Raw genomic sequence first — 19202 nt, forward strand, 5'->3', positions numbered from 1 at the left:
GCCGTTGGCCCCGCCCCCTCCTGTCACGGCTCCGCGTCACGGCTCCACGCCACGCCCCGGACACGTCTGGGGGGCGGTTCCGCGCCTGCGCAGTGCGGCGGCCGCAGTAACAGTGACAGGCTGGCAGGAAAGGGCGGGGGCAGGAAGGGGCGGTGCCGGTGCCGGGATTGGGACCGGGATTGGGACCGGGGTCTAGATCTAGATCTAGGCTGGAACTGCCTCTGCCACGGGACGGGAGGGCTGCAGCGACGGGCCGCTCGGTAGCACCATGCTGAAGAAGTTCGACAAGAAGGACGAGGAGTCGGGTGAGGGGAGGCCGGGGGCGCTGTGAGGGAAGAGACCCCTCTGTGTGTACGGAGGGGATTGGTGAGGGGGGACCCCTTCGTGGCTACGGGGAGAGCTGTGAGGGAAGAGAGCCCTGCTGTGGAAATGAGGGGATCTGTGAAGGGGGCCCCCCCAGGGGAGCTGGGAGGGGAAGCTCGGTGCCAGCTTGGTGGCGGGGGCTTGCTGGTGTGCATAGAACGCAGTGGGAAGCACTATGAAAGCACCATAGGAACACCAAGGCAGTCCGCTGCCTCCTTCTCACAGCTGCAGCCAGAGGCTAAACTGGTTGCATCGGCACAGCACACCGACGTTACCTGCCACATCACCAGGTGCAGAACCTGAGACTAAACAGCATATTAGCCCTGTTCACAGTTGCCCAGCTCGCGAACCTAGTGCTATAGCCAGGTGGAATCCAATTTATTTTTCTGACCCCACAATCACTGCTGCTTTCAATGGATCAGAAAATCTGAGAGCACCAAGGAAACATGAAGTGACTGCCTGACTTTTCAAAACTTTAGGCTGGTTAGTAAGGAAGAGGTTGGTATCTTATGGGCTGTGTAATTCAGGTGGAAGCGATGCATCATAAGACAGTGTTTCCTTTCATGGTTCAGCTTTGTGGTATCTTACCATCTTCCTATGAAGCTTTCCACACAGCTTGCTCTACATAAAAAATCAGTTGTCCTGAAGCAAATTGATTCAGCTTAGATCTTGGTGATTGCTCTGTGTGACAGTGCTTGCTTTTTAGCTTAATGTGTATTAAGTGCCTTGCCCTTCTTTCCCTTTACCAGGACCTCCAGTGATGTCTTCGTAAGCAGAGAATTTAGTGAAGCAGCTGTTGGAGGGGAATTGCTCTTGACTTTAATTTTGGGGGCTGTTCTTCATTTGTACCTGCCACACCCATCAAGTTATTGACATTACCTATGGCTAGGGCTGGCAGGAGATACAAGTATCCAGTTAATTGGCTTCTATGTCTTTGCTTTCTACAAATGATTTAGCTAGCCCTGGATGACCTGCTCCCAATCCCTTTGACATGTTATTTTGACCACAAAATTATGTTTCTCTAAAAATTAGAATAAATTGTTAGCAAAGCAACGTTAGGAACTTTATGAACACTCTGCCCTCCCTGCATCTTTCTCCCTCTCCATGGAAGAAAACAGACGTGGGGTGCTGTGAGGATTGAGACCCCATGTACAATGTATTTCAAGATCCTTTGCACTATGAAGGGTAAAGAGGTGGATGCTGTGTTGTTCATGGCTGACTTAAGGATTGTAGACATGCTGGACCATGGAAATATTGGGCTGCTGGGCAGGTTTTTTGGAACGCATTCGCATACTTATTCTAGAACTGGTTCATACTCATACTAGAGATATTTTTGCTCTTTCCCCTTGTTTTGTTCTACCTCTTCAACCTCACATAAATGTCTGTGTTTTGTTCAGCCACCTGCTGCCTTTGCATACTTCTCTTGCACCAGAGGAGGGCATTTTATGAACCAGGAAGGAGCCAGAGTGCAGATGTCTTTGCTTTTGTATATAAGGCTTCCTCTAAGAAACCTAGAATACTTCAAGCTTTGGTCAGGTCAGGTTTTGGCCCAGGTGGTGTTCTCTCTAGTGTACCAGGCTTTGGAACAAACAGTGGAACAGCCCTGAAAAAGGCTGCATTTTGTCCCAGGGCCAGGCTGAACATAGGTTCTAATTAAAACCTGCATATCAGTAACTAGCAGCTTGTGAAAAGCTGTAGCTCACAAATGCTTGGGAGGCAATCTAATAGAGACCATGCAGAATGATAGTGTTTTTCCTTCTGATTATTTCATCCTTAATTGCTGGGGGTTTTTAATTATTAGTATAATATACTTTGTTAAGCAGAACAATGAAAGTTACTTTGTGTCCAGCCTATCTAGTCTGCTGTCTTGTTCTATTAATTAGTGATAGAGCCAAAAATACTTTGCTGGTGGATTGTTGATTGGTTTGTATGGGAGGGATAAAACACTCCTGACTCACCAGTCTGGCAAGTGATTTCTCTTTCTGTCTAAGCTTTTGTTTTTAGGCCTGTCCTACTGATGCTCTAACTGCCAGCAAGCTCCCAGCCCAGGAGTAGAAATAGGTCTTTGGGGATAGTGGAGTTATTTTACAGCTAATCACTCCACCTCAGCTCACAGTCAGTTGCTTCTGGAGGGAAGGGCAAATTGAAGAATGTCCTGTCTGCTCTGCCTTCCCCAACTGCCATAAAGACATCCAATTAATATTACTTTAAAGGGGGTGCTCTGATTGCTTGGTGTTCATGAAAAACATCACCCCAAAATACTCAGACTGTTTTTAAAGTATGGTCATGGTTAAAAAGTTGCTTTCCCATGGCACTATCCTTGGGGAGACTTTTACTCTCTTTGTTTTGCAGGTGGGAGTTCCAACCCATTCCAGCACCTGGAGAAGAGTGCAGTCTTGCAAGAGGTAAATCTTCAGACCATCTCTTCTGTGTACTCCACTGGATAGTGTCTCTCCCTCTCTTGAGTAGGTCACTGGAGAACTTCAGCAAGGAAATGAGGGTTTGTTACAGTCCTGCTTCCTGTGAAAGAAATGGGAAACAGTTCTTATTTTATTATTGGACAGGTGAAGGGAGAAGGTTTAAATGGTCTCTGTAACAAATTAAAGACTGTGAACTATAAATAGTAATAAAAGGAATAAAATTATCTGGGAAAGCTCACTCCTAACCAATGAGATTGTAATTGGCCTTGGACACCCCAAATCTCTTGTGGATGACAGAATTAATGAGGGGTGTGAGTGGTTGCTAAATAGTTTTATGAATTTTCTCTGAAGAAATGCTGTTCTTTGTTTGCTAGTGAGATTGGGAGTGGTGTTGGCTCCTGTAGCCTCAGTGAGCTTAAGTTTGTTGCCAGAAGAGTGGTGTTTTAGATAGCATACAATGCAGACCTGTGGGGGTGAAAGTGCGATGAGAATTTAAACCTTTATTACTCTTAGATTTCTAGTCCCAGACTGCAAAGCCAGCTGTTTAAAGAGATCTGTGTTTAACAGGAATTAAAGGGAAATCTGATCCAGAGTCATTAAGTATCTTGCCATACCTCACTCACAGTGTGTTTTTGGGACAGGGAGGACAATATCTGCAAGGAGGTGTCAGGGTCAGTCCTTATCTGTGCTTTGTTTCCAGGCTCGAGTGTTTAATGAGACTCCCATAAACCCACGAAAATGTGCTCATATCCTCACCAAGATCCTGTATCTCATAAACCAGGTACGAGAGAGAAAATATACATCTATATAGACTTGTGCATCAGGCCCAAAGCTGGTTGTGATGACTGGGGTTTCCTTTCTTCTTTCCAAACGACTAGGGGGAGCACCTTGGTGTCATGGAAGCTACCGAATCCTTCTTTGCTATGACCAAGCTGTTTCAGTCCAATGATGTAAGTCTGCCTCTTGTTTACTGTATTTACCTGGTGGGACAAGTTGTCCCTTGAGATACACATTTTTATACAATCAGCTTTTCTGCCCTGTCTGAAACTACCTCATCTGAGTGGGAAGAGTAGGATGAAAGTTTAGAAATGGTGATCAGCTTCCTAGCCCTTCCCAGATCTTGTAGCAGCTTAATGGAAGTATGCACTGCTCTTGAGGCAGAGAATCCTCTCTCTGAATTGCCATTTAACTCATGAGATTGTGGTAGGCAGGTGGATTTTACTGTGCTTTGTGCCCAGCATTAAAATATTCTGCTGAGAGTCAACAATTGTGTGTTTGGAGGAGGCTGGGAGTTAGTGCCTACCCACAGCAGTTAACATTAGTTGTCCTCCAAACTGCAAGGTATTAAAATCATGAGACCAGTGTAGAAATCCCCAGATTCAGGAATATAAATTATTTGTTTTCTTGCTTTTGAAGCAACAGAAGGCTTTCAACCAGCAAATAGTTTCAAAGCTTTCTTCTTGTTCATGTGAATAACAAGTGGAAGATGAAACTGTAGATCCAGCTAAATCTAGTATCTCTACGGTCTCACCCTAAGACTGAGGGATTTAGAAGAGGAAGAGGTGTTTTGTTAATCAGTATGGATTTTGTACGTCTTTCACACTCAGTGAGTAAGGCATTCTGAAGGTATCTTGTGATCTTCACCATAAAATTATGTAAGCAGGGAGAACTGAGATCCCTTCCTATCTGGGATCATCTCAGCTGATGTTGTTCTTGCTTATTTCCTTGCCAGCCAACTCTTCGCAGGATGTGTTACCTCACTATCAAAGAGATGTCTTCTATTGCAGAAGATGTGATCATTGTTACTAGCAGGTCAGCCACTTCACTTTTCTTGCTGTAATATTGACATGCCCTTCAGTAATGTGTGTCCAGCTTCTTGAAGATAGCTGTAGTCCCTAAGCAGGGTGATGATAGGGAATGCCCTTGGTGAGGAAGAAGTTTTCCTTTATAAAGGACCATTAAAATACAGCACATTGAACTCACTGTGATGTATGCACAATGTGCTGTGTCCCCATATCCCATGCCCATGGATGTTTGGAGTGTCTCTTGGTTATATGATATGGTAGCACTGCTGTTTTTTCAAAGGCTTTTTCATTAACTCCTGTCTAAATGCCTTGAAGTGTTTTGAAGAATTCTGGCATAAATCTCAAGGCCTTCAACAGGTAGACAAGGATTTAGTTCTCCTGTAGCAGCACAGAATATGACTTCACCAGAGAACAAAACTCCCACTTTGAGTCATTCCTGAATTGCTGATCATCCCAGTGAAATGCCCTGTTGGGGAGTCAGGAGCCTGACAGTACAAGGCCTGTAAAGGGCTGAGGTGGAAGCCAGTCTCAAGTGCTGCGATGTGATGAACTCCTGGCCCTTCACAGATGGTCTCACACTGACCAGGACCCTGGAAAAGGGGCAGGAATGAGTGTTCAGTAGGGACAAATGCCTCAGGCGTATATGTATGTGCTCCAGCCTTACTTAGTGAACAGGAGCCCATGCAACTTATTGATGGTCTTGGAACCTGAAATACTGATCTTTTCCTCCTGCCTTCCCACCCCAGTGGGATTTGCCTGAGACCTGCAGCTGCCTGCTTGGCATTCAGCCATGATGCTGGCTGCCTGCTTCTCTGTGTGCACTGTGTGTGCACTTGAGAGCTGCTGGCTCAGGAGTGCCATATTGAGAGCTTCCTGTTTTCCCAGCTTAACCAAAGACATGACTGGGAAGGATGACAATTACCGAGGCCCTGCTGTGAGAGCACTCTGTCAAATCACTGATGTAAGTGCTGCTTTTCCTGTGGGGCAGCTCTGTGCCCTTCACTTCTTCCTACTTTATCCCATCCCACTTTCCACTCTGCTTTTCCTGCCTTTGCATCCCCTTTTACACTCCAAACAGCTTTCCCATATCAGCTGTTGTTTCTCTCTCCCTGCAGAGTACCATGTTGCAGGCCATCGAGCGCTATATGAAGCAGGCAATTGTTGACAAAGTGCCAAGTGTGTCCAGCTCTGCTCTCGTGTCTTCCTTGGTATGTACTTTGTGCAGTACAGGCCTGAGGGACAGTCAAATGGGGAAGCAGTCATCTGTGGTGGGACTGGACATCTTGGGAGTTTCAGGATTTTGTTGCTATTTCTGTCTGTGAACTGAGGGACTGGCACTGACTTTGCTAGAGATCATCAACCTCTTGAGGCTGCAGCATATCTATATGGCCAGGTCTGTGCATGCTGATCCCTTGTTCTTCTATAAGCTTCTATAAGCTGCTGCTGCCAGCACACTCATGGGGAAGGCTTATTGCTTCTGAATATTAGCTGAAATTTCCAAAGCTTTCTCTATCCTTATCTCATGGGTTGTTGTGGCTTCATCTCCTTGCAGCACTTGCTGAAGACCAGTTATGATGTGGTAAAGCGCTGGGTGAATGAGGCTCAGGAGGCAGCTTCCAGTGACAATATCATGGTGCAGGTAGGACACCCACCTCCACCAGGGGAATAGCCAGCAGCAGCTGGGCATGGAGCAAATTTCTGGAGCTCAGCCAGGCACCTGTAGGTGACAAGAGGGGACAAAAGGGGAAAGAACCCACCATGGGTTTGTTACGTTCTCTTTCCCTGCACAGTATCATGCTCTGGGCCTGCTGTACCATGTGCGGAAGAACGACCGCCTGGCAGTTAACAAGATGCTCAGCAAGTTCACACGCCATGGCCTCAAGTCCCCATTTGCCTACTGCATGATGATCCGAATAGCCAGCAAGCTGCTGGAGGAGGAGGCTGGCAGGTGAGCGGGCTCCTTTACCCTGCTGAAAGAATTTCCTGGTCCTGCTTCCATCTCCTCTTGCAGGCTCACTTGCCATCTCATTAATTCTGTCTTTGAAGAGAAGCATGCAGCTTCTACCCTCTTATTGTTGGATAAAAGCAGAGAAAATATAAAATATAGGATGTCCTCATGGTTGTTTTGAGATGACTTGTGGGAGTCTTGCTTGCACATCAAATTCTGTCTTGTTTCTCTGGACTGTTTTGCATAGCTGTTCTTTCTCTGTCTTCTGTAATTGTTTATCCAGCATGTTTGCAGTGTGGCTTCCTGGTGGATAAGAGTTGTGATGTGTACAGTCATTTCTTCCTGTGTGAGAGTTGAGGTAGATTCCCTTTAGCCTGTAAGGCAGAGGGTGTCTTCTCAGAAGGCAGCATGACTTTCAAGCATGCTGGAAGTACAGTATAACGACCACTGCAAAATCTGGGGGTCAGAGTGGGTTTATGGCTGCGTTTACCCTTCCATGGGCTATGGCACCTGCCCATTTCTGCTGCTGAATTCTTAATTTCTGTTAGTACCTTTGCTTTAATTAAATCTTGTGGGGCTTTTTTTGTCCTTTAGCCGTGATAGCCCTCTGTTTGATTTCATTGAGAGCTGCCTAAGAAACAAGCATGAGATGGTGGTGTATGAAGCTGCATCTGCCATTGTTAACCTGCCCAACTGCACTGCCAAGGAGTTGGCTCCAGCTGTCTCAGGTAAGTGTGGTGCTCATAGCCATGGTGAGGGAATTATGAGCCTCCAGGGGTGACACCTGCTGATTGCCCCAAAAAACAAGGGCCTCATGTAGTTTCAGGCTTGTTATGCTGCTCTGTTCTTTGTTGCTTCATGCTGCTGCTGAGAGCCTGTGGTGTGTGTGAATAGCTTTCTTTTTGTAAAGGTATTTCCTGGTGTGTTCAAATGTGAGTTACTTCATGGTCAATTCTGGGAAAGGAGCAGGATTTGCATGAAAAAAACAGCAGTTCAAATTAACTTAACAGGAAAGATGACAAGGTGATGAATTTGGCTTTCACAAGGAGCAGAGGATAGAAGCACTTTGGAAGTAGAGGGAGATAGGTAAGATTTAGTTGTCAGGAGGGATGTGACAAAGGCAAAGCAGACAAGAAGAAAGGAGGATCTGTTAAAAGTGCAATTGCTTCTTAAGCATTTTTCTAGTTACCTTATGTTTTCAACTGTCTCTTCACTGAAGCTCTTGCTTTAGGTATGAAATGCTTCTCAATAATAGTGCCTAAACATCTGCCTTTGTTGGTTTTCCCACCTTGCAGTTCTGCAGCTTTTCTGCAGCTCCCCGAAAGCAGCACTAAGATACGCAGCCGTCCGTACCCTCAACAAGGTAGGAGCCAGTCTCTTGGGAGCTCCAATAGTGTCTCATGTGCAGGGAGGTGCAGACTTCAGAAGAAGGTGGTCAGATTATGTGATGATTTTGTGTGAATAACCTCTGTTTTGTGCTACAGCCTTACATTTCATTGCTTTCTGTCTGGAATAAAACCTCAAAGAACACTCTACAGAAGGAAGAAAAAACCTGATAATTTTCACTGGTCTTTTAGAATGTTACTGGTCTTAGTGTTACTGCTTCCCCTTCTGAGATCCCATGGGTGAAGAAGCTCCTTATAAAATAGGGATCAAACTTTGATGATGCTTCTTGCCTGCTTTTGTGGCAGTCTTTGCTCCAGCTTTTCCCTTCTCCTTATAAAATCTATAAAAGAAAAAGAGAGAACAGCAGCGTCTGGTAACTGCTGTGCTTCCGCCCACGGAGCTGTTTTGCACAGCTAGAATTCTGGCTGGCTTTTTGTTGGGAGTTCATAGCTTTCTTTTCTTACTATATAGAGGAAAATCAGAGAGTTAAAAATAATAAAAGATTGTTTATTACTACTGCTTCTCTTCCAGCAAGGGGTGCAATTCTGCAGGAAACAAGAGCTTGTTACCTTAATTCCAGATCAGCTGTCTGTCTGAGATGTCTCTCATGTGCAGTCTGTACCACTTATTTCTATGGGAAGGAATGAGTTTTTCTGGCTTTTGCCAGCTGGTCCTTTTGTGTCTGTTGAGGGATTTTCATTCTTCCTTCGCTGCTGCAGGTGGCCATGAAGCACCCATCTGCTGTGACTGCCTGTAACCTGGACCTGGAGAACCTTGTGACAGACTCCAATCGCAGCATAGCCACCCTGGCCATCACCACGCTGCTGAAAACCGGCAGTGAGAGCAGCATTGACCGGCTCATGAAGCAGATCTCCTCTTTCATGTCAGAAATCTCAGATGAGTTCAAGGTAAGGAAATGGGATGAGGAGGGACAGCCAGATTCCTGAAGAAACCTCATGGTCTTTCTCAGTGTTTCTGTGTGTGCTCTAAATCTACATGGAGCTGCTTCCAGAAGTAGCAGAATATTTGCAGGGAGGAGAAAGTATTTGAGGCTGTCTGCCTAAGCCATGCCTCAGTCCTACATCTTCAAAGTCACATGCTTTCTTCTGGGGAGATGCTTTCTGAGAGTCAAATCTCCTTTCCAGTGGGTGTGGGCTTTCTTTAGGGGCTGGCCAGTGCATAAAGATCTATCTCTTCCAATTCTTAGAATTGTATCTCTTGGAACTGCATTTGTTGAATAAATAAAGACAAAAGCATGATTTCCAGGCTAGGGAGGCCAGCACAAAATTGATACAATTCAGCTATTTTTTCCTGCATGGTGAAACAGAATTGTTTTTTAATTGCCCCCTTTTCCTGCAGGTGGTAGTGGTGCAGGCTATCAATGCTCTGTGTCAGAAGTACCCTCGCAAACACGCTGTGCTCATGAATTTCCTCTTCACTATGCTTCGGGAGGAGGTAAGTTTGCAGGCAACTATGTCTGCCTTGCTTGTGTGCATGCACAGTACTCCCTATGAGTGTCAAGCTTTTACTGATAAGGCTGTGCTCTCTCTGAAAGCCTTGCAGTCTAACTGCAGAAATGCCCAGTAGTGCACAATAGTTATAAGCATACTGCCAGGCATATTTTTAGTGTGGTTTTCATTCTGTGATTTATTTTTTTTTCCTGGGGGTTTATTAACTCTCAAAGCAAATGCAAGCAACAGCAGATCTGTTGGCAGTCCATGTGTGTTTCACATTTGAACCAGCTTTCTTTTATACTTTGACAGCAAATTCCAAGAAGTTTTGTCTTGTACACAAAGATTCGATAACAACCTATTTATTGATGACACTGGACCACTTTTGTTCTGATGTCTGTGCTCTTGCAGTGTAGGGATCACGAGTACCTATAACCATTCTCTGCATTCAATCAGACAAACATTGCAGAAAGACAGCTTTACAGAGGTCTGCTGAGGCTGTTTCTAAATGAGCAAACATGCCTGCAGCACAGCTGGCACCACTGCTTGCTCTGACATCACGTCCTGGCAATTACAGCCTCTCAGCTGGGAACAAACCAGAGCATCTCATTTTGCTCCTGTGAAAAATGGACCATTCTCCTTTCCCAGATTTTCTGTGGGTAGATGGTATCATTTTGAATGTGGTTTTGTACTTCAAACCATTCTGTTTTAAAGCTTTTTTAATTCAAAGTAGCTCCAGAAAGATACAAATGTCCAGCACTGTGCATGTAATTGGCAGAGGGTAGTGTGCAGTTTAATCCCCTGGTGTGTACTGAGGACATTAGTAAATAATGCCTGAAGATAACCAAGCATTACTGGCATGTCAGGTTGTGGCTGTACCTGGGGAGGTATTGATTGCCTATCATCCCACACTAATGGAGCTATTTGCTGCCTCCCGCTGTGGCAGATATGATCCTTCATACATTTCTCTTGTGATTCATCCTCAGATGTCTAGTGCTAAAGGGGAGAGGGTTGGGCTTTTTCTCCTCCCATATGGCTGTTTTAAGCACTAATTCTAGCAGCAGAGGATTTTGATGGAGATAAAAACCCTTCAGCCAGATGAATCCTTTTATTCTTGGGTTAGGACTTTTTTTTTTTTTTTTTTTTTTTTACCAGTGCAGTCATTCTGAAGGGAGCTGGAAAGAGAGTTTGAATATGAGCTGGCCCTCTGGGTGTAATGAGGGTCAAAAGTGAGGGCAGAATTACTGCCCTCCTCCTTACAAACACACATTAAAAAGTGCTAAGTGTGAGTGACCTTTCAAAGGAATGTTTCTCCTGTCTGGCTAGCTCAGAGTCTCTAAAATACTTTGAGGTTTCCAGCTGAGCAGTTCCGTTTTGCTCCTCAGGGCGGCTTTGAATACAAGAGAGCCATCGTAGACTGCATCATCAGCATTATTGAGGAGAACTCAGAGAGCAAAGAGACAGGCCTGTCTCACCTCTGTGAATTCATTGAGGACTGCGAGTTCACTGTACTGGCCACTCGTATCCTCCACCTTTTGGGGCAGGAAGGGCCCAAAACAAACAACCCCTCCAAATATATTCGCTTCATCTACAACAGGGTTGTCCTGGAGCATGAAGAAGTCCGGGCAGGTAAATGACAGACCTGGAAAACTCTTTATTCTTGGCCAAATCTTCACACAACCGTAGTGTATGAATGCCTCTGCTTTTGAGAGTTGTGATTTGCTCTAGGCCTGAGCAAATAATTTCATACAGCAAAGATCCTGCAGTAGTGTTGGTGGAAGAGGCAGCCTGTGGCTGAGAAGTGGGAAGGAATATGTACTGGTTCTGAAACTAGACAAAGGTTTGCAGACACTTCATGTCTGCTTCTTTCTAGTCACAGTCTTACTAGTGTACACAGTTTACTAGTGTAGCATCTCTGATATGGTGTTTGATCAAGGCCAAGAAATGGAGGAAACTTCAGCTGCCTCCTTTGCTTTCTAATTCTGTTTTCATGACTTTTGCTACAGGTGCTGTAAGTGCCCTGGCCAAGTTTGGAGCTCAGAATGAGGAGATGTTACCCAGTATCTTGGTGTTACTGAGAAGGTCAGTTGTGTCTCAGAGTTTATCAACATCCTGGGTGTAGAACCCTTTTTGCTTGAGAGCTTGTCTAGTCTCTTCTACCTGTAGGTCTGAGAAGGTGCAGGGGGTACCTGTGATCCTGTGATAGGATCACCACTGCATTCAGCACCACAAAGTGGACAGAAGCCATGTGTGGCAGATGACTGCTTTTCTAATACAATTACTAAGAGATTGCTGGATCACCCCTATGGCATGTTTTTTTCTGGCCCTGATGTGTTTTAGCCATGTGGATTCTGAAGAAAGTTTTCCACTCTCAGGTGTGTGATGGATGATGACAATGAAGTGAGAGACAGAGCCACTTTCTACCTGAATGTTCTGGAGCAGAAGCAGAAGGCCCTCAATGCTGGTTACATCCTGAATGGTACTGCAGGAAGTCCTTAAAACAAATCTGTGCCTCTTTCCTGGTATAACAGGAGCTAAACTAAAGACCTGGCATTGTTGTGGTTTGAGTGATCTGTCCCTTCTGTCTGCAGGGCTGACAGTGTCTATCCCTGGCCTGGAGAGGGCTCTGCATCAGTACACCCTGGAGCCTTCTGAGAAGCCCTTTGACTTGAAATCTGTTCCTTTGGCAACAGCTCCTATCATCGAGCAAAGAGCAGGTGAGGAATCAGGTCCTCTGAATGCTAATGATTCCCTGCATTGTGCTTGCTGGGAATTGCTGAGCTCTATCCTATTTGAATTTTGTGGGATTGTGTCTCCTGGAAAGACTAAGGCCTGCAAATCTGTTTGCTCCCACATTAATGTTTCAGTTTAGTCCAACTGCTAATAACAGTAGTAGTTGGCAATCCTCACTGGAGCTGCTGCAGTTCTAAAGCTGCTTAGGAAGCCAAATACGGGTGTCTAGTCTATTTCAAATGATAAATGAGCTCCCTTGCTTTCCTTAGTCAAATCCCTCTCCAGACACTGATATGTTTTCTCATTCAATCATTGCTTACTCTTCACCTTCAAATATTTTTGGTTTGTTTTAGTTTGATTGTTTTCTTTTTCACTTGCAGAAAATCCCCCTGTTGCTGTAGTGAAACAGCCAGAGAAAGTGGCAGCAACACGTCAAGAAATATTCCAAGGTATATTGATGCAAGGCCTCTCCTGTGTTCATGTGTCACAACTCTGTAGCCACCTCTTGCTGAGCCTGCCTTAGCCCCTCTGGCTTCTTCTCATCTTCTTGCAGGGAGTGACATGGGCTCCCAACTTAAGGTCAACTGTTTACTTCTGGAAGGTGGGGGTACCTGCAGTCCTCTTTTTTCCTGTCTTGCAGTAGATGTAGAGCAAAGGATGACTCTTTTTCATTTTAAAAGTCTCTAGGGATTGTTTGTGAGTATTTGATGGATTCCTTACTGTTGTAGCTTCTGACAGCTGAAACAAGGGGTTTGAAACTGCTAACACCTCCTTGTGTCTCGAGGAAGGCAGTAATTTGTGTCCTATATTTCAGAGCAACTGGGGGCCATCCCAGAGTTTCGGGGGCTGGGCCCACTCTTCAAGTCTTCCCCAGAGCCTGTGGCCCTGACAGAGCTGGAGACAGAATATGTGGTTCGTTGCACCAAGCATACCTTTGTCAACCACATGGTGTTCCAGGTGGGTAGTTATGGTGTATGGTGCTGTAAACTCTTAGAAGATAAGCTCCTGACTGGCTAAAAGCTTCATTGTGAAGACATTTCTCAGGGATATAGAATGGCCTGAATTGGAAGTGACTTTAACAATAATCTACTTTCAATCCCCCTGCCATGGACAGGGACGCCTTTCACTAGACCAGGTTTCTCAGAACTCCATCCAACCTGGCCTTGAACACTTCCAGAGATGCAGCACCCACAGTCTGTCTGTGTTCTACACATGACACTGCAATGAGTAGTCCTTACTTTCTTATCAATGATAGCAGAACCCCAAAGAAAATTAATAAAGGTGGGAGGTGTCTGAGCAATGCTTACAGGTACAGTCAAAGCCAGCAAGCACTAGATGGGGCTGTTCTCACTGAGGAGTTGGCAAGAGGATCTGTGTTCTTTCTTCAGAGTCCCCAGGTGCATGGTTTAGGCATGAAAGAGTGAAGCTTACTACATCTGAGAAGCTGAAAAGGATACCCAAGAAAGGGATCCAGTGGGGGGAGAGCTCTTCATCTGCTGTTTTGTTTCGGCCTGTAGCACAGGTGCTTTCTTCTGTCCATCCTGGCTTTGGCTGTACTACCCTGTACATGTGAGATGTTAGGATTGATGTGCCAGTCCCGTTGCCTGGACTTCAGGGAGTCCAAGGCACAGCAAGTCCTTTGCTAGCTTGTGAGCAGCAGTGTTTTGTCCTTAGCCAGCTCCTTCCTCAAGGCTCAGAACTGCTTACACGGCCCTCACAGGGGTTGACCTTTGTTTCTGTTGTCCATCCACCAGATGTAATTGTATGAGCTTAAGAGATTTGGCATTGCAGCTGGAATGAAGTCTAACCAACAAGTTTAGACTTGCTGAAAATATCAAGCTTGCTGAAACTTGTTCAAGCTGTACCTTGTTTGAGCCATGTAAAGGATCTTCTTTCCATCTGCTGTGAAGGCACAGTGTCCCTGTAGCTTCAAGTAGGATGATGTAGGCAACACAGTACCTGCATTTCTGTAGAGCAAAGAATTAACCCAGGAATGACTGGAAATTGGAGGAAGAAGTTCCATGCTAACTGGTGGAACTGAAACAGGCAAAATCTGAGATGTCCCTGCCCTCACTGAATTTGTGATCCTGCCTGAATTGCAAAGGGCAGGCCTTGGATTGGTGTGTACTGGTTATTTTTAAGTCTTGTTTCCTTTAAAAAAAATAAAAAAAAAAAGTTTGCTGTAGCACTGGACTCCCCAGCAGGGTTTTAGTTTCTCCCCTAATGCATTTAAATGACCACTCTTTAGTCAAGTTGCTCTGTAATGAGCCAGCTGATAGTGAGGTGCACCATGGAAACACAGAGAGAGCTGGAGGTTCACGGGCTGAAACCAGGTTCCCACTGTGCCTAAGCTAAGTCTGCTCTTCAGTGAGTAGTGAGCAGCTTCAAGCTGTGTCTGCTTTCCCCTTTCCTGTTTAGTTTGACTGCACAAACACCCTGAATGATCAGATCCTGGAGAATGTCACAGTGCAGATGGAGCCAACAGAGGGGTATGAGGTCATTGGCTATGTACCTGCCAAAACCCTGGTGTACAACCAGCCAGGTACCTGCTACACACTGGTGGCACTGTCTGAAGAGGATCCCACAGCAGGTAAACAGTCTGCACTCTTTTTTCCTCTATTGCTTATCCCCACACATTCTACCTTACATCCCAGCCTGATATTTATAGCCTGTGTGTGGGTGCAGCCCTGAGCGATGCTAAGCATGACTTGTCTTTGCAGTTTTGGGGGCTGTCAAGCCTTCCTTCTCTTCTGCTGGTTCCCTTGTGCTGTAGTACTGCCAAGTTGGGCTGTGAGAGCTGGCAGATGAGTTGTCTTTGTGCACCCTGGCATATCCTTCAGCCTTCCTTTGTGTTAGACATGGGGAGGTTGATGCTTGTAAAGTGCTAAGACCGCCCAGATGCTCTGAGTAGCATAGGGGTATTTCAGACACACTGATAGAATTTATAGGATTTCTGTTTGAATCAAACTTCCCACTGCCTGTTTGCTGCTATTCAGAACATGAATCAGGCTTTACCTGTGCTTTGGTCTCCCTGGTTTATGCTCTGGAACTGCTCTCCTGTCGTGTTGCTGCTGTTCACTCAGCAGTACCCATCTTCTAGGGATGAGTCATCGCTTCCTCTCCCAGCTGAGTGGTATTAATGAGCTGCAGCATTGCAGTGCAAAGGGCTTTCATTTCAGAGGTGCATGAACCGATCCCTGTATGCAGATCTTGCCTCTTCACAAGGTGCTGGTGGGACATGTTCAGTTAGTATTCACAACACAATTTGGGGTTCATTAGTAATAGTGCTTGATCTGAGGATTATGGTCTTGTACAACTATCATGAGCCTGTCTTTATCACTGTTTGCTTAATATTATAAATAAATAGCTTGTCCTTGAGAGACAGAACCTGTTGGAGAGCTCTCTCTAGGTCAGTGGGTAAGCCTGTGCTGCTGACAGTGACAGGGAGAGCCTGACTGCCCCAAACCTCCAGGCCCCATTCTACCTCAGGGGAGTGTGGATATGGTGGAAATGTGAGCTTTGCTTTTGCTTTGTTGCCTCCAGTGGCCTGCACATTCAGCTGCATGATGAAGTTCACTGTCAAGGACTGTGATCCCAACACGGGTGAGACGGACGACGAGGGCTATGAGGATGAGTATGTGGTAAGAAGCTGGGCATGTACCTGATCATGGAAACTGCTGTCATTTTGTGTGCTTCTGTGGTCTGAGCTCAGATCCCTGCAAGCAATGATTTGACCACCAACACTGAAGTGGGCAGCATCGTGTAGAGGAAGCTCTTGCTGTCTCTGATGCAGATGTGAATTTGCAGAGCTTGCTTTGCCTCATTTGGAGTATTCTCCTGTTGCACTGCAGATGGACACCTGACTGTGCAAGATACGTGTGTTTTGGGAGCATCCTCAAGGTTTGGCTGACTGTGCCCTATGGGCTCCAGCAATGGCACACTCAGGGTTGTGGAGACAAAGGGTTGTTGGGCATCTTTTGTTCTCCACAAGTTGCTTCTGTGGTGGCACAGTTAATTGTCTAGAGGTTTGCCTGGCATAGGAAAGTTGCAATCCTTGTTGTCATTCTGGGAAAGATGGAGCTCTTCCCTTGCCAGCACTGACACTGCTGAAAGCAGTGGTACTGCAGAAGCACCTCTCTTCTTTGGAGAGAAAGGGATGTTGTTCACAGCCTCAGCTTGGCCTGTTAGCTCCAGAGACTGTTTTCTATGCATTGCCTGTCACTGCTGTGAATCTGATCAGAAGCACTGCTGTGCAGTGAGTCACTGTCTTCCCAGAAGTGGGGAGAGTTTTTCACAATAGAACATACAAGGTTAATGCTTCTTTCAGCTTCCTACCAGTCAGCAAGGCAATGGAGTGATACCTAAACAAACTCTTCCATGTGTTTGATCTAGAATCAGGAGGAGATTTTTTTTTTTTGCAGCAATTGTTGGAATTAATGCAGGCTGGTGTCCTGCAGGGCACTGCCTGCCCTTCATTACACACTCTGGAGGGACAAACCTTGTTCTGCCTTGCACAGGTGCAGTCACAGCAGCTGCTCAGCTACCCTGGTGCCAGTGTTAGGTGATCACACACATCTGACAGTGTCTCGCTTTACCAGCTTACAAAATGGTAAGCTGGAGAGGCAAAACACAAGCTTACATGCATTTCAGGGAAGCAAATGCTCAAGAACCTATTTTTAAGCTTTTGCTTTTCCCTCTGTTTTGGCCATTTGTCCAGTGCTTAGATATCTGTCAGGCCAAGGGCTGTGCTCAGATCAGGAACCTGGTTTCTAAGCCCTGCAAATAGCATCACTGTGCCTTTCTCACACCTACCAGTTGCTCAGTAGCAAACCAGAAGTGGAAGTGGAGTCAGTCTCCTGCAATCACCTGATCTCAGGGAATCCAGTCTGAAGTTCACTCTGAGGATAAAAGGGTTAAGAACAATGACGTTTCACTTGAACCTCTTCTACCACTAGCTTGAAGACCTGGAGGTCACAGTGGCTGATCACATCCAGCGAGTTCTGAAGCCAAACTTTGGAGCAGCCTGGGATGAAGTGGGTGATGAGTTTGAAAAGGAAGAAACCTTTACTTTATCTGCTATTAAAACCCTTGAAGGTATGGAGGGGGTGCGTGAGCACAACAGAGCTCTTATTTTCCCTCTAGCAGGCGGAGTCCAGAGGCCCAGTCTGGCTCACTTTAGATCTGTCACAGAAAGGGTAATGGGGCAAAACCCTTCACAGACTTTACAGCACAGCTGTTGAATAGGGAGCTGCAGTTACTGTGATAATAAGTTAGTTTAGATTTCAAGAAAACCAATGAGTGTTTTGTGACCAGTGGAGACTGGGCTGGTGGAGGCAAGAGAATATCTTGCTTTGCTCTTTTACTTAACCCTTCCAAGCAAACAGACTATAGTTTAGTTATGAACTCCCACCATTTTTCTTGAGACCAGTAAGAAAAAATGAAAACAGCAGAAAACATGAGGTTGGTGAGCAGGCTGATGGGGTAAACCCTCTTCTCTTTCATCATGTATTAAAGAGTCCTCCTCACAAGCCTGTGAAAACTCGGTTCTTTTGATGCCTTACAGGGTGTCCTTGTCTTGTAGCCATTTCTGTGCTCCCTTGAACAGCTCCTTGGGGTTTGAAATACTCTCCCTGAGGCCTTTTCATATTTCCCCTGAAGACGTGTGTCTCCTGCAAGACATTTCCTGCCTTTGGAAGTGTCCAGAGAAGCAAGCAGGCTGACAGGGCTGTGCAGTAAGTGCAGCCAGCTGCATTCTCCTTCTGCCCTTGTCTGACTCATTCCCCCTCTTCTTTCTGTTGCACATTTGCTACATCAGATAACAGAACTCTCCCATGATGGTGGGAGTTTTTGTGTGTTGTCTTTACAGTCCTTGAGGCCTCCAAAACCATGATTCTGGCAAGTGGTGTGTCTCCCTCAGGACAAGGAGCATGAACTCTAATATGTAGGGAGAGATTGAGTCACTTTTAGGTGCTCTTTATGTGTCCCTGTTAAGATATCTGCCACACAGAGCCCATTTTATTTATTTTTTCTAACAGAGGCAGTGAGCAATATTGTGAAGTTCCTGGGGATGCAGCCCTGTGAGCGGTCAGATAAAGTGCCAGATAACAAGAACTCTCACACACTGTACCTGGCAGGTGAGCTGTGGGGTGAGGTTTTGCTTGAGGGGCAGCTCTGGGAGGTTGCACAGAGCTGCCTGTTGAAAATCAGGGCAGGAGTTTCTGATGGAGCCCACTGTGCTCTGGGTTAGATTTTGAGGTTTGCTCCTGCCATGATTCCTGTCTCTGCAGTGCAGAGCAACTGGGCTTGGGATCAGGGAGGGTGCTGTGGTGGAGGGGATGTTGGTATCAGACTCAGCTGGGTGGAATTTACTGTCTTCATGATCTGTGGCACCCTGCTTTGGAGCAAGCCTGGTGTGGGAAAGACAGCAGCCTCACCCAGCAGAACAGATGGGTACTGGAGCTCTGGAAATCTTCTCACCTGGAATTTATTTTACACTTTGGTTTCATGGGTTTTACAGTAGTAGGAGTCTCACATATGTCATAATGAATGAGAACTGAGCTGCTTAGAGTCTCTCTTTGTTCAGTACTAGGACTTGCCAGACGGCCTGTGGGAAACCTGCCTATGCCAAGCAGTAGTGTTCATCTTCAGGCTTGCAGGGGAGAGCAACCTGCAACGTGCTCACCCCCTTCCTCCCCTTCTCTCCAGGTGTGTTCCGGGGTGGCCATGACCTCCTGGTGCGGTCTCGTCTTGTCCTCACTGACACGGTGACCATGCAGGTCACGGCCCGCAGCGCAGAGGAGCTCCCCGTGGATGTCATCATGGCTTCCGTCGGATAAACCCCCCTTTCCAGGACTGCCCTAACTCCGAGCTCCCACTGCCAGCAGAATAAGGATCACAGCCACTACAGCAGCTTTTGTGTTCTCTGCAGCACAGCTGTACTTGGGGCTTTGTCTATAAAATTACCATGTTTTTAATCTCTGGCTACGCCGCGCTCTATCCCCGCACCGGAGCATCGTAGCCGCCGCTCCGCGTCCTCCTCCCGCTGTGGTTGCAATAAAGCAGTGTTGTGGCTCTTCCTGGCTGTGTCGGGGGCGGG

At 46.2% G+C, this 19202-nt stretch overlaps 1 protein-coding gene across 1 annotated transcript; it reads left to right on the plus strand.

Moving 5' to 3' along the window:
• The first annotated feature begins 268 nt into the window (after nt 1-268).
• COPG1 (COPI coat complex subunit gamma 1) lies at nt 269-19177 on the plus strand. The gene is made up of 24 exons (XM_015640954.2): nt 269-305; nt 2716-2768; nt 3484-3564; nt 3662-3733; nt 4516-4595; nt 5474-5549; nt 5704-5796; nt 6141-6227; nt 6379-6536; nt 7131-7264; nt 7832-7899; nt 8642-8830; nt 9282-9377; nt 10759-11002; nt 11380-11455; nt 11749-11852; nt 11965-12090; nt 12487-12555; nt 12921-13063; nt 14525-14696; nt 15650-15747; nt 17062-17200; nt 18142-18240; nt 18812-19177. Exons 1-24 carry the CDS (start codon nt 269-271, stop codon nt 18940-18942), a joined length of 2625 nt encoding a protein of 874 aa, XP_015496440.1. The 3' UTR covers nt 18943-19177.
• The last annotated feature ends 25 nt before the right edge of the window (nt 19178-19202 follow it).

The sequence above is a fragment of the Parus major genome, chromosome 12 (assembly GCF_001522545.3).
Source record: "Parus major isolate Abel chromosome 12, Parus_major1.1, whole genome shotgun sequence".
Taxonomy (NCBI): domain Eukaryota; kingdom Metazoa; phylum Chordata; class Aves; order Passeriformes; family Paridae; genus Parus; species Parus major.

Excerpts from the sequence above, each read along its gene's own strand:
- COPG1 (XM_015640954.2), top strand. The coding sequence starts at position 269 with ATGCTGAAGAAGTTCGACAAGAAGGACGAGGAGTCGG. Across the intron at positions 3,565-3,661 it reads TCCTGTATCTCATAAACCAG|GGGGAGCACCTTGGTGTCAT; the intron begins GTACGAGAGAGA and ends CCAAACGACTAG. Across the intron at positions 11,003-11,379 it reads GCATGAAGAAGTCCGGGCAG|GTGCTGTAAGTGCCCTGGCC; the intron begins GTAAATGACAGA and ends CTTTTGCTACAG.